At 41.7% G+C, this 15,067-nt stretch overlaps 1 protein-coding gene across 1 annotated transcript in view; it reads right to left on the bottom strand.

Moving 5' to 3' along the window:
* Positions 1-220: 220 nt before the first annotated feature.
* LOC143962540 (E3 ubiquitin/ISG15 ligase TRIM25-like) overlaps positions 221-15,067 on the bottom strand; it is a 54,363-nt gene continuing 39,516 nt past the window's right edge. Inside the window, 3 exon segments of the mRNA XM_077471812.1 lie at positions 221-6,335; positions 7,236-7,987; positions 7,990-8,041. Of these exon segments, the coding sequence (XP_077327938.1) occupies positions 5,468-6,335; positions 7,236-7,987; positions 7,990-8,041 (1,672 nt within the window). The 3' untranslated portion in view covers positions 221-5,467.

Genomic DNA, 15,067 nt, shown 5'->3' with positions numbered 1-15,067 from the left:
TGATTTCCAGGACTGAAAGTTGCCAACATTGATAGAAACAGGAAAAGGAGGAATAAAATAACTGTAATTGTGAAAAAAATATATATAATCAGCGCAATAAACAATGTGATTGTGAAAATAAAATAAATGATTAAAACCTTTTGTCTATATAAGAATCAACCAATGCGGTTGCAGCTATTATGGATAGAATAAAAAAAAATGAATGATAACTGAAAAACGAAAAGAATAACAATCCAATTTTATTTATAGAGAAAAGAAACATTAGAATAATCAGATATCACCAAATATAACGTAGTGATGTTACACATACAGTGTTGCCAGTGGACAAAGATAATTAATACAAAAAGATATATTGTTACAATGAACATATAAATGCTATCAGTGTATTAAGGCAAATCCTAGGAGAGAAAAAAGAAAAGAGAAATAAGATAATACGGATACGTTCCACAGACAGATCTTACGTGACCATGCTTGTGGAGACCATGAGGCTAAGAGAGGCCCATCAATGGGAGCTTTGATTTTTATGTCCCCTCTCTACCCTCCCCCACCAATTACACAAATGGACTACTTTCATTGGTTCAGAGATGTATCAAATTCTGATTGGCTGTACCTGAAGCCTAGTCGGCCATCATGCTTCTCACATAAGCATTAGACTCTCTTCGGTGCCTCTCTGTCTACCATGTTTCTGGTTGTTGGGTAAGAAACCCTCTTTGATCCGAGTATAACCAGTTCCTCTGATATGTCCATCTCTATAAACAATCGGGGGACTTAGTTATCACCTGACTATTGAGGACATCAAACTGCTTGTGAGAAACATGAAGAAGTCTTGTGAGCCGGACCCAAATCTCATCATAATATCATAAAATATATTATGTACATCATCTTCCTGTAAAAATACACACATATATATATATATACCCATCTAACGGGGCATGGTCATTTAATTAGAAAGTCCTCACAATGGTTCCCTTGAAGCCTCTTGATATAAATATGAAGCTCAATATTTCCACATCATCGATAATAAACAAAATATATCAGACATTCCAGCGAGAGTCTGAAGTCACCGGATATCAATGAACTGTCACTGAAAGTTGCACTGCGGTGGAATTTTGTCAATATTTGGACTTGATTTATGAGTTTTTGGTTGCACTGCACTATATATTTTGTTTAATAAAATACCCGTCACCGTCCCCTTTTCCCCCACAAATAGAGCTTTCTATTGGTGGTATATGATCACCTCTGCATTTTTTTTATTTTTTGCTCTATAAACAAAAATGTATTTTTTTTAACTTTTTGCGATAATAAATATTTCATTTTTATTTTATTTTATATTTTTCCATCAGTTTAGACCGATATATATCTTCTCCATATTTTTGGTAACAAAAAATCGCAATAAGCGTATATTGATTGGTTTGTGCAAAACTTATCACATCTAGAAAATAGGGGATAGATTTATGGCATTTTTATTTTTTTCTACTAGTAATGGCGGTTATCAGCGATTTTTAGCGGGACTGCAACATTGCGGCGGACAGATTGGACACTTTTGACACTATTTTGGGACCACTAATATTTATACAGCGATCAGAGCTATAAAAATGCACTGATTACTTTATTATCGGGTGGCACAGTGGTGTAGTGGTTAGCACTCTCGTCTAGCATTAAAAAGGGTCGCTGGTTTGAATCCCAACCATGACACTACCTGCCTGGAGCTTGCATGTTCTCCCTGTGCCTGTGTGGGTTTCCTCCCACACACCAAAGACATGCTGGTAGGTTAATTGGCTTCTCTCCAAAATTGGCCCTAGTATATGAATGGGGGACTTGGATTGTGGGCTCATTGAGGGTAGGAATGGAAGTGAGTGTGTAATGTACAGGGATAGGGGCAATTGTAGACACTCACTCAGGTTTAATTGGATGGACGGGTGTCTTTATTCAACCTTACTAACTATGTATAAATGTCACTGGCAGGGAAAAGGGTTAAAATGTCACTGGCAGGCAAAGGGGTTTACACTAGGGGGCGATAAAGGGTTTAAATGTGTTCCCTAGGAGGTGTTTCTTGATGTGGGGGGATGGGACTGACTGTGGGAGGAGAGAGATCACTGCTCCTAAACATTAGGAATACAAGATCTGTCTCCTCACCCCTAACAGAACCGGGATCTGTTTGTTTACACACACAAATCCCCATTCTGGCTCTGTCAGGTGCGATCGTGGGTGCCTGGCAGATATTGCGGCTGCCGGGCATGCACATTGGCTCCTCGGTGATGTGGCAGGCGTGCCCACGCTCCCTTTACCCCTTAAAGCACCCGCCGTACAGCTATGGAGATTCGCGCAGGGGAGTCATTACCCAAAAAAGCATCACATTGTCTCCATGTGATGAAAAAAAAGTTTAGTAAAATAGAAATGTAAAAATATTACTATACCGACCAACATTATGAGATGGGAATGAGGGACACCTACCAGCAAATGTATGTAGGCATAGGACACGCCCCCTGCCACACCCCGTTAAAGGAGAAATAAGCAAAAAAAAGGTTAATTAAATCCACAAGGGCTTTTTTTTTACCACTACTCTTCCTTTATATTGGCTTTTAATATTTACAAATGTAGCAATTTAGAAAATTGGTTGAAAGTGGGAAACACTTTTGATAAATAAAAAGTGCATTTTATATACATCTATATAGATCAGACCAAAAATGAGGGACAAATGAGCAGGAAAGAGGGACAGAGGGACTTTGCTCCAAATCAGGGACAGTTGGGAGCGATGATATTACACATAAATTGCCCCTAAAGTCCCCCCCACCCCAACATTTTTGAGTGTCCCACCCCCCAATACACGTATGAATGTAAATGCATGTTTCAGGGACACCTACACACAAGGCCATTGCTTGCACTGCACATTACATATCACCACACACACCGGAGTGAGAGAAGAAATTCTCAGCCCAAAAGTGCTGTCTATGAAAATATAGTGCACCAAAAATTGTGGAAAATTTCAGGGGCACACACAATTTCAAGGTTTGCCATGCTGGGTATTTATTTACTCGGTACAACCTCATCTTATTTTGCAAAAAAATGTGGATAATCTATTGTGTCTTTGTGCCCTATAATTTATATTAGTGTCTGTAGGAGGGGCCGAGGGAGCTGGACAAAGAGTTTCCAGAGCTCTCCAAGGTAAGCTTGGTTCCACAAGCCCCCCGCCCAAAGTGACTCCCGTCACACTCAGCTTAACCACTTTCCATTTTGCTGGCTTAAGACCGGATCACTTTTTGCGATTCGGCACTGCGTCGCTTTAATTGACAATTGCGCGGTCGTGCGACGTGGCCCCCAAACAAAATTGACGTCCTTTTTTTCCCACAAATAGAGCTTTCTTTTGGTGGTATTTGATTGCCGCAGTTTTTATTTTTTGCGTTATAAACAAAAAAACAGTGACAATTTTGAAAAAAATTAATAAATTTTTACTTTTTGCTATAATACATACCCCACACATTATATAAAAAAACACTTTTTTCCTCACTTTAGGCCGATACGTATTCTTCTACATATTTTTGGTAATAATAAGCGTTTATTGATTGGTTTGCGCAAAAGTTATAGCGTTTACAAAATAGGGGATAATTTTATAGCATTTTTATTAACATTTTTTTACTAGTAATGGCGGCGATCAGCCATTTTTATTGTGACTGCGACATTATGGCAGACACATCGGACATTTTTGACACATTTTTGGGACCATTGTCATTTATACAGCAATCAGTGCTATACAAATGCAGTGATTCCTGTGTAAATGACACTGGCATTGAAGGGGTTAACCAGGGGGTAGGAGTGTAGGGTTTAAGTGTTCCTAGGGGCGTGTTACTAACTGTGGGGGGTGTGGCTGTGTGTTAGTGAACACTGATTTCTGCTCCAATCACAGGGACACTTGTTGCTAGGCAGAATGGGGAGATGCTGTTTACTTCTGCATCTCCCCGTTCAACCTTCCCGTGAGATGATCACAGGTATCCCCGCGGCGATCGAGTCCGCGGGACCCGCAGCCGGACTCACGGGGGTTTCGACTGGCGCGTGCGTGCTGCTGGTGACATGCACATGATGGCACAGCGGCATTCTTAAAGGGACGTACAGGTACGCCCTTATGCCTGTCTGTGCCATTCTGCAAATGTACATCGTTGTGTGCCTGACGGGAACCAGTTAATAAAGTATTTAGCTAATATCATGTGACATACAAAATTGGAACTAACACTATTTTATTCTCTAGGGCAGGGATATGCAATTAGCGGAGCTCCAGCTGTTGCAAAACTACAAGTCCCATCATGCCTCTGCCTCTGGGTGCCAGCTTATGGCTGTCAGAGTCTTGCTGTGCCTCATGGGACTTGTAGTTCTGCAACAGCTGGAGATCCGCTAATAGCATATCCCTGCTCTAGGGCTTCTGCTGTCAGGAAATAAATCTTATTTTGGGGTTTTATCTTCAAGCCTGAAATGATTGTTTTTAAACATGTGTGCAAAAATGCTAAAACGGTTGTGGAAGAGAAAGGGTTAAAGGGCCCCTGTCATGAGAGAATCATGGGGGCCGCCATTTCTACCATTACTCTCCTTGTGAGAATGCTAGTTCCCTGGCTGTCATGCTGATGCTTTGCCTTCATTACTGTCTCAGTCTGTGACCCGGAACAAGTATAGAGATAAGGAATTCTGACTCTTTTCTGATTCTTATTCCCCCCATGCTTGTTCCGGGTCGGAGACTTAAAGTGGTAATAAATCCCAAAAACAAAAATGACAATTATTGGAGCTTACCAATCCTTAGATGTGGTGGCTGCATTCCTTTTCTGTTTTTACCTTTATTTTCCCCTGGTGATCCTGCCAGTAACACACTTCCTGTCTTAGGACGGCTCCTCTATCTATGGAGGGGCAGTGGAGACCCCCTTGGACAGCAGCCTTGTCTGGAGGGGGGGGTGTTGGACGGACTAGTAGATTTAGATGGACTTTACATAAGTGACTAATAAATTAAAGGAGAACTCCAGGTGACACTTTATAAGCAGTTACACCAACATTTGTGTCTCCTTTTGGGATAAAAGTTTTACATCAATGAATAAAAGCTGACCATTGTAAGCACCCCTGTCAGTGGTGAATGGTTTGTCCCAATCCTCTAACTGCCACTTTTGCTGGACAGATTGGTCTGTTATAGGAAGTTGGGAAATAACAGCAGAACCAACAGGTAAAAGAACAAAATTCCAGGAGGACTCCGAAAAAACAAAGACCGCTGTGTTCATGTCAGTGACAGACGCCGTCATATCCGTCATTTTATATTTTGTCTTTACTACCACTTTATAAGTTCTTACATTACACACAGCCAGGGAACTAGTATTTTCAGAAGGAGGCCCTCAGACTTCTCCCAGGAGCCACCACTTCCTCCAATCATTGGCTGATCAATGAACCAATCCCACCACCCGTCCACTGTGATGTCACCAGACTGTGGGCGGAGTTCTCACATCTCCCGCCTCCCACCACATATCTTTATACAACCTCCATATACAGCTATCCCAGCATGGAGGGGCTCAGTGAAGGTGGTGGTGAAGGTGTGAAGGTGTCGGATCGGGTCACACAGATCATAAAAGGAGATCCGCCCGGCCTCATAATCCAGATATATCCTGACTCTGTTACTGGAGGGATTGGTGGGTAAGAGGATCTTATTCCTGTCATGTCTCACATAATACTGATTATTATACCTGACCAATCCCCAGGACTTCTTATTATTTCCAATCACTGACTCCCCCCCTCTCCTCTTTATACTGGGGTAACACATCCCGACTCTCCAGCTCTCTGACCCCCCGACATCCACTTCCCAGTAATGTCTCCCTGAGGAGAAACTCCGACTGCTCAACACCTGAGAATACTGGAATCTCTCTGGTGTTTCTGGGTGATTCTGGTTTCTATCTGACCTGGATACAGTTTTCCTGTCATCTGATATCTGTAGATAATTATTAGCTGTGTTTCTATCCAGTAATATGTCTGCAGCTCCCTGTATATAGAAGTATACATTTACCTCTGTTATTATGTCAGATAAACCTGTGTGTAAGACCCCCGCCACATCCAGACCCCCTCCATCATGGAGGAGCTCCTCATGTCTCTCTCTGTCCTCATTATCTCCATCCTCAGTATCACACAAGTCACCTGTGTCTGATTCCTGTAAGACAGTCAGTGGATCCGTGACGTTACACAGCTCCTCAATGTGACGCAACTTCCTGGACAGCTCCTCCTTCTTTATTTCCAGATCCCGGATGGAGATGGAGATCCGCTCTGCCCTCCCGGAGATGTCCCTCAGGACTCTCTTCTCCAGGTCTTCCAGACGTCTCCTGAGATTACACATGTGCAATTCATTTAGTTCCAAATTCGTTTTTTTAACAAATTTTGACAAATTTGTCAATTCTGAAATTTCCAATATTCTGAACTTTTAAATTTCTGAGTTTCTGAAATTTAGAATTTCCGAATTTCTGAGTTTTGAATTTCCAAATTTTCGGAAATTTTAAATTTTCGGAAATATGGAATTCAGAAATTGGAAAATTCAAAATTTCAGAAATTCTAAAATTTGGAAATGGGAGATTTGAAAATTTTCAATTTGGAAATTCAAAAATTCTATATTTCATATATTTGAAAATTCTAAAATTTTTGTTAGTGAATGTAATGAATATGAATTCATCCAAAGTTACAAATTATCTCAAATAACAGATCTAAACAAAAGGAATGTATTGATCTAATAATAATAAATAACAATAATAATAACAAAACCTTTTTATTATTATTTTTGTTTAGATGCGGCATTCATTATTTCGGATAATTCATAACTTCAGATACATTTGTATTTGTTACATTCACTGAATCACTAACAGCCAAATTTGAAAAGAAATTCCAATACCTATAATTTAATACTTAGTTATTATTTCAAATTTTACAGATTTTTTTGCTTTTTTTCATATTTTCAAATTTTTGGATTTTCTAATTTTTGAATTCCAAAAATTTGGAAATTGGAAAATTCAAAATTCGGAAATTGGAAAATTCGGAATTTGGAAATTTCGGAATTTGGAAAATTTGGAAATTAGAAAATTTGAATATTCAGAAATTTGAAATTCAAAATTCGGAAAGTTGAAAATTCAAAAATTTGAAAATCAGAATTTTCTCATTTCCAAATTTCCAAAAATAGCAAAAAAATGAATGAAAAGAAAACAAATAAATTTTTTGTCAGTACACATGTCTACCTGAGATCTGTAAACAGGGCAGTGACTCTCTCGGTGTCACCGGCTGCTTCTTCTTCTACTTTCCTCTGGTGTTCTTGCAGACTCTGGACTCTTTCCTCCGTCTCCTCTCTCTTAGTCAGAAGTTTCTGCAGAACATTCCTCAGTGTCTTCTTCTTCTCAGAAGCCTCATCCAGTGTCTCCACCTGGTGTCCCCGATGTTCTCCAGCCAAACTGCAGGACACACAGATACAGGTCTCATCCTCAGTGCAGTAATACTCCAGAATCTTCTTATGGACAGAGCATTTCCTGCTCTCCATGGACAAGGTGGGGTCACATAAGACGTGTTCTGGGGAATTTTTGTGGACTCTCAGGTGTTTATCACACAGAGAAACCTCACAGAGCAGGCAGGATCTAACAGCAGGTACAGGAGAGTCCACACAGTAAGTACAGAAGACCCCGGACTTCTCCTGATCTGGCTGAGTAGACAGGAAAGTCTCTGCTATGTTACGTAGTTTCATGTTCTTCTGCAGTGCAGGCCGATCCTGAAACTTCTCTCTACATTCAGGACAGGAATATCCTCCAGACCCCTCCTGTGTATCCAGCACACGATCAATACAGACCCGACAGAAGTTGTGACCACATCTCAGCATTACAGGATCGGTATAAATGTTCAGACAGACGGAACATTCCAACTCAGCTCTCAGATCACCAGACGCCATCGCTGACAGCAGAAGAGAAACGAAACTGAAACTCTCTGACACCGGAGAGGAATGTGGATGGGGGAGGGGTGACGTCCTCCTACACAGAGTGAGGCTGAGCTCAGCTCTCTGTTGACTTAGAAACCTTTCTATGTCAGATTAGGACACTCCCCATGACTGTGTACATTTACACTTATAAACATCTATTTAACCCCTTGAGGGCCACCATGACATACTTTTCTTCCAGCATTTGTACCCACAGACCACATCGGGGTGCAGCACCTGGGGGTGGGCACATTTTTCTGGCAGCAAGCCTGTTATACACCCAGAGCTGAAGAGAAGACCGTTGAGTCTAATCAAGTCTTCATCCTCCTCCTCCTCTGTCTTCCAGGATCAGGATAGCTTGAAGTCATCAGTAGCTGCTAAATCTCCCTGTTCTTCCTCCTCATCCACAGATACTCCTGTCATTGCCCCACCAATTGGCATGGAGAAGTCATCTGAGATATTTCAGCACAGTGTCAGTCACTTGCTCCATGAGGATGCACCGCAATTAATGAACGGCGAGGTTGGAAAGGAGACCAATGGGAGCATAGAGGGGGGTGACATAAGGCAGGATCAACCAATTGGCACCAATGTTCCTGCAGCTGAGACCTACTGCCACGTTGGCTCCAGTTCTGAGTAACGGGGAAGTGATAATAAAGGTCTAAGCAAGTGCAGAGCAGAAAAATGTTACGTTACTAGTTTTGTTTTGTTATTCGCTTTTGGAATTTGTTTAGTTTAATTTATAAATTTTCACACAAATTCCAAATTTTTGGATCGATTACTATTCAAATTGGTCGAAAATTGATCGACTGACCTGAATTCTTTGTAAAGCATAGATGGTTGTTAAGTAACGGGCCGACAAGCTGGCCACGGCGTCCTTTACAACCATAACTCATCTGCTGCCAACTGGACACTGACCGCAGAATATAAACAATTGCCGACATTAACCACTTCAGCCCCGGAGAGGATTTGGCTACACAATGACCGGAGCACTTTTTACAATTTGGCACTGCGCTGCTTTAACTGGAAATTGCTAGGGATGCACCAAAATTTCAGCCGCCGAAACATATCGGGTGAAAATGGCCCTTTTGGCAATTTGCCAAAAGAAAATTCTTGCCGATAATGGTGCCGAAAATGGGGGCAGGGCCCCGTCCCTAGTGCCGCCCATTACGGGGGTATCGTTTTGTGTTTAAATATTGTTTATTTCGTTTTCCACATTTACAAAAAGAACAGTACAAAATATTCCTTATACATACTTTTAAAAATCACTTTGGCTAACATTCATGTTATTTCAGTATTTTCAACATTCACATAAAAACAGACAGTAAAAAAAAGTACACATTGGGTGCCCGACTGGATCGATCTTAAAGATCCCAAGAGGGAAGAAGAAGAAGAAGAGAGAGAGAGGGAGAAAAAAAAAAAAAAAAAAAAACACACCCCCTCCCCCTCTCTTCATGTGTTTAAAATTATCCTTTTGTGATTTTATCTTACCCATATTTATTACCCCTCCCACGTGTCGCTTTTTCTTAATTCCAATTTGTGATTTGTGTAAGGTGGGGATTCCTCTCCTTCCATCCCCACTCCCTTCTACAAAAAAAAAAAAAAAAAAAAAAAAGGGGGGGAAAAAAAAAGGGGGGGGGGGAAAAAAAAAAAAGGAAAAGAGACAAAAAACACACCAAACCAACAAAAAAAAAACCCAGACAAACCCCCTAAACGGCCCCAGAACAAGGGGTCCCCCCATCTCCTCCCCCACACAAAAAAAAAAAAAACAAGGGGGGGAAAGGGATCCTTTCCCCTTCTCCTCCCTTCCTCCCTCCTCTCCTCCTCCCTCCTTTATAAAAAAAAATAAGAAATTTATAAGGGGTTATGAAGTATATGCATCCTACCTCCCTCCCCTAGACGCCCTCTCCATCCCCCATAATTCCAAGATATATTGAGGATTTTCTAAATTCCATCCAGTTCCTCCAAGTCGCCTGGAATCTAATTTCGGCTCCCCGTTGAAGGTATATTAGTTCTTCCATAATCCTCAATCTATCTATTTCCCTAAACCAATCTCTTATCCCTGGTGTTTCCTTTACTTTCCAGTATCTCGGGATCAGTACTTTCGCTGCGTTTAGCAAAAATGGAGTTAATGCTCTTCTATATTTTTCCCTAGGGCCCTCGGCCGCGTGAAACAAACATTTCCAGGGATCCAGTTCTATTTCCTTCCCGTCGATCTCTTTAATTAAACCCACCACCTTTTCCCAGTATAACTGGATTGCACTGCATTGCCACCATATATGGGCGTGGGTTCCCTCCCTCCCACACTCTCTCCAACAGAGGGGTGATAAGTCTTTGTTAATCTTATGCATTTTCGATGGAACATAATACCATCTAACCAATAATTTATAGTTCATTTCTTGGATCTTCGTATCTATTGAAGTGGAGTGGGTATAGTCTATAACTTTCCCTTTCAGTTTTTCTGGGATTGATTGATTCAATTCCCCTTCCCACCTCCCTAAAGCAGGTATCGCCTCATCCTCCATTAAAGATATTAAGGTCCTATATATCTTAGAGATCCCCTGTCTGCCCACTCCTCCTCGGTCAATCAATTTCTCCCAAGGGTTTAAATTGTCACCAGAGCGGAGAGGTTTTGGAAGGGACTCAACAAAATGTTGGAGTTGTCTGTATCTCCATCCATCCCATGGTGTTCTTCCGTATTTCTCTCGTATCTCCTCTAATGAGCATAAGCTATTTACTTTTAACACATCCCTTAACCTTAATATGTCCCTATGCGTCCACTTCTGGAACATTTTGTTTTCTTTCCCCGGAGGAAAATAGTTATTTCCTGACAGGGGCATTAGAGGGCTATTGTTATTTTGTCCTTCTGTACCTTTAAGTACCCCATCCCATGTTCTTAATGTTTCCATTGTAATCGGGGGTATTCTTCTAGAGAGACCCCTAAACTTCATTGGAATCCAAATGGTCTGACTCAGGGCAACATTACTCATATTATCTTCCAGTGATACCCACTTTTTATATGGAGCGTTGTAAACCCAATCCAAAATCCTCCTCATTACCGCTGCTGAATGATATTTTTGAAAATCTGGGAGAGATACCCCTCCCTTATCCTTAGGCCTATTCATTACCTTATAAGAAACGCGACTTCCTCTTTTGTTCCATATAAATTTCTGAATCAGGGATTTAATAATTTTAAAATAGGCCCCTGGGACATTTATCGGGAGACTCTGAAAGATATATAGAGCCTTTGGCAGAATCATCATTTTAATTACGTTTATCCTGCCAAACCATGACAGTCTGTGTGCAGGGTAACCTTTAAGATCTTGTTTAATTTTATTTAAAAGAGGGAGATAATTATCTTGATATAAATCTGTAACTGATGTCGATAAGTATATTCCTAAGTATTTCAGGCCCTTCTCTTTCCACACAAAGGGGAAAAGAGCTCTAAGTTCTCTTCTCTCCTCTGGGGGAGAATAGACATTTAATATCTCAGTTTTCTCTCTATTGATCTTAAAGTTCGAGACATTCCCGTATTCCTCCAGCTCCTGCAGAATCCTAGGAAGGGACTGTTTGGGATTCGTTATATAGAGCATAATATCATCTGCAAATGCAGATATCTTATGCTCATTCTCTGATACTTTTATTCCCTCAATACCTTGGTTCGCTCTTATAGAAACCAAAAGAGGTTCTAAGGAGAATACAAAAAGTAAGGGAGATAGTGGGCATCCCTGACGTGTACCATTATAAAGCCCAAAAGAGTTTGATAGGGTCCCATTCACCTGAATCTGAGCTGTAGGGTTAGAGTATAAGGCCTCTATCCACCGCAGCATTCTTGGGCCTAAACCAAATTTATATAATGTCTGCAGCATGTATTCCCATTCTAACCTATCAAATGCCTTTTCCGCATCAACCGATAGGAAAAGGGAAGACTGCTTCTTCTTCTTCTTAACTTCCTGCATTAAGAGGGTTGTCCTCAGTATATTGTCCCTCGCCTCCCTTCCAGGTACAAAACCTGCCTGATCTCCTTCTATACAATCTGGCATATGTTGTTTCAGCCTCTCGGCTAAAATCCTTGCATAAATTTTTACATCCTCATTAATCAGAGAAATAGGTCTAAAACTAGAGCACAATGTTGGATCTTTCCCTTCCTTTGCTAATATAGTTATAAAGGCCCCCAAAGCTTCCTTCCGTATTTCCCTTCCTTCCCCTATTGAGTTCATGTACTGATGAAAATAAGGTGTTAAAGGTCCCAAAAACTTTTTTTTTTTTTTTTCCAATATTTTTATTCAAATTTTCGGCAAGAGAAAATGACAAGTTCAGTATCTGACAATAAAGATACTTAAAAGTACAAGAAAACAATACGAAACAATTCAAGTAGAGAGACGGAAAAGGATAAACTGGCATTACATGTGTAAAGTTGCGAGGGCACTTCAAATAGTTACTGGCCCACCCCCTCCAGGTAATCGCCCTGGATCTTGCTTCATTTAGGGGTCAAGAGGCACACATCTGAGCGCTGATTATCCAACCCTCCCTTTTGACTTCAGTACTAAAATAAATCCTAAATGAATGATAATAAAAAGGTACTGGCGCATTTGTTTTCAGGTGTACTCCAATAAAGAAGGAAAAGAAGAAAAGTAACTCTAGTAAGATGGGATAAAGAAATAGAGGATAAAAAGCAAAGAAAGAGGAAAAGAAGAAGAAGGAGAAGAAGAGGAAGAAAAAGGGGGATGCACTCCAGATCCCGGGGACCACCCCCCAGCCACTCACCAGAAAAACCCCTCTTACCCAGTTACGAGATCTTTAATCCAAGGTTCCCACACTCTGTTGAACCAAGCCATTCTATCAGCAAGTATTGCCGATAAACGTTCATTCACCATTATCCAGGACAATTTTGTTTTAAGTAAATAAAACGGGACAATTGGTGATCTCCACGATTTGGCTATGGAAATCCTTGCTGCCACAAAGATAAAAGCTATAAGCTTGCTCATTGGCTTTGAAGCCCCTTCTACGGGGCGACCCAGAAGCGCATGCAGGGGCGATTTGCGGAGGTTCACACGGGTCAAAGAATATATAAAGTTGTACGTACGGATCCAAAACCGTCGCACCTTCGGGCACGACCACCATATATGATACATGGTACCATCCGCATTACAGCCCCTAAAACACCTCGGGGACGCCCCAGGGGCGAAGGTGGCCAATCGAGCTGGAACCATATACCACCTCATCAGTACCTTATAGTTTGCTTCAATCAAGGAAGTGTTAATAAAAGATTTAGAGGCACCTTGTATTATTTTGTTCCACTCTTCCATCTTCAAAGTGGTATGCATATCCCCTTCCCATTTCTCCATATAAGGCAATTTCTGAGAAGGAGGGAATAAAATATTGTATAGCAGAGATATGTGGCCCGTGAGGTTGTCGTGTGTCTTACAAATAGTTTCCATCGGGGTGTATGTAGTGAGTGCAGAAATGCGACTTAATGTCGCCAAAAAGTGCGCTATTTGAGTGTAGCGGTAGAGTTCCGACCTCGGGAGCTGATACCTTTCTTGTAGGGATGTTCGCGACAGAGCCCCCCTATGGTCACATAAGTCTGCTATACGTAGTAAACCTTTGTTGGTCCACCATGAAAAATCTTGGGGGCGGAGACCCGGGGCGAACATGGGATTGTTAAGCAAAGGGGCTAGTGGAACATGTCCGGATCTGAAGTTGTGGGTAGCAGCTAGCCTATCCCACAAATTTAGAGAGAGGGACAAAGTCGGGCACATCACCTTAGGCCTATCTTTTGCCCTCAACCACATTAAGTGACTAATTTCTTTTCCTGGAAATTGAGAGGATTCCAACAGCATCCAGAGCGGCCTGTCGCGATAGGTATGGAACCGAATTAATTGGGAAATTAGTGCCGCCTGGTGGTATTTAAGCAAATCCGGCATGCCCAGGCCACCCCTCGCCTTTGGAGTAAACATCGTCTGTCTATTCACCCTGGGTCTTCCGTGCTCCCATATATAGTCCAACAGTTTACTCTGGAACCTCTGGAGTTCTCGCCTATCAATAGAGATCGGTAGAGACCTGAATAGGTAGAGCACCTTAGGCAAGACTGTCATCTTGATTGAACACAACCTGCCAAACCATGACGGAGGGTTATTCGACCATCTTTTGAGATCTGCAGAGATTTTCTTAAACAGTGGGGGGAAATTATGTTTATACAATGATGTAAGAGTAGGGGTCAGTGTGATACCTAAGTATTGTAAGGCCTTGTCTTGCCATTGGAAGGGAAAAGAGCTCCGTAATGCTCGGACTATGTGTGGTTGTAGGGATACATTAAGTGCCTGGGATTTGGAATGGTTTACCTTTAACCCTGAGAATGTTGTAAAATGTTGCAATACCCCGTGCAAAGTAGGTAAAGAGGTGACTGGGGAGGAGAGGAGCAGTAAGATATCGTCTGCGAACAATGCGCATTTATGTTCCCGTCCGCCGCTTTGAATACCCAGTATATCTGGATGTTCACGAATTTTAATTGCCAATGGCTCCAAAGCTAGTATAAACAATAGGGGGGACAGGGGGCACCCTTGACGGGTCCCCCTGCGTATGTAGATGTTCGGTGATTGGTAACCTTTGATCATTAAATTCGCCGTGGGGGTGTCATAAATCATTTTAAGCGTGGCCAAGAAACTCGGTCCGAATCCATATTTACCCAAAATAAAGAATAAATAATTCCAGGACAAAGAATCGAACGCTTTATGTAGGTCGAGAGAGACCAGTAGTGCTCCTCTCTGTCCCCCGCCATCCCAGCCTGAATTTAATGCAGAGATAAGATCAATGACGCGTCTGGTCTGATCCGGGGCCTGTCTAGCAGGGACAAACCCCGACTGGTCCGGATGAATATAGTGTGCTAGGAACCCATTCAAACGCGTAGCCAATATCTTGGTCATTAATTTAAGGTCCACGTTGATTAGAGAAATGGGCCTATAGTTTGTGCAATCACCGTGGTCTTTGTTTGGCTTGGGAATTACGTGTATGTAAGCCCTGTTCTCGTGTGGAGGCAAAGGGCAGCCCCTGCGTAGCTCATTGTTCCCAAAAACTTTTTAAAGTATAATGACGTGTATCCATCGGGCCCTG

The sequence above is a fragment of the Lithobates pipiens genome, unplaced genomic scaffold (assembly GCF_037356315.1).
Source record: "Lithobates pipiens isolate NorthernLeopardFrog02 unplaced genomic scaffold, aLitPip1_a1.2 Scaffold_8, whole genome shotgun sequence".
In the NCBI taxonomy this organism is placed as follows: Eukaryota; Metazoa; Chordata; class Amphibia; order Anura; family Ranidae; genus Lithobates; species Lithobates pipiens.
The sequence above is the reverse complement of the archived record's forward strand: the minus strand, read 5'-3'. Positions and strand labels throughout refer to the sequence as shown.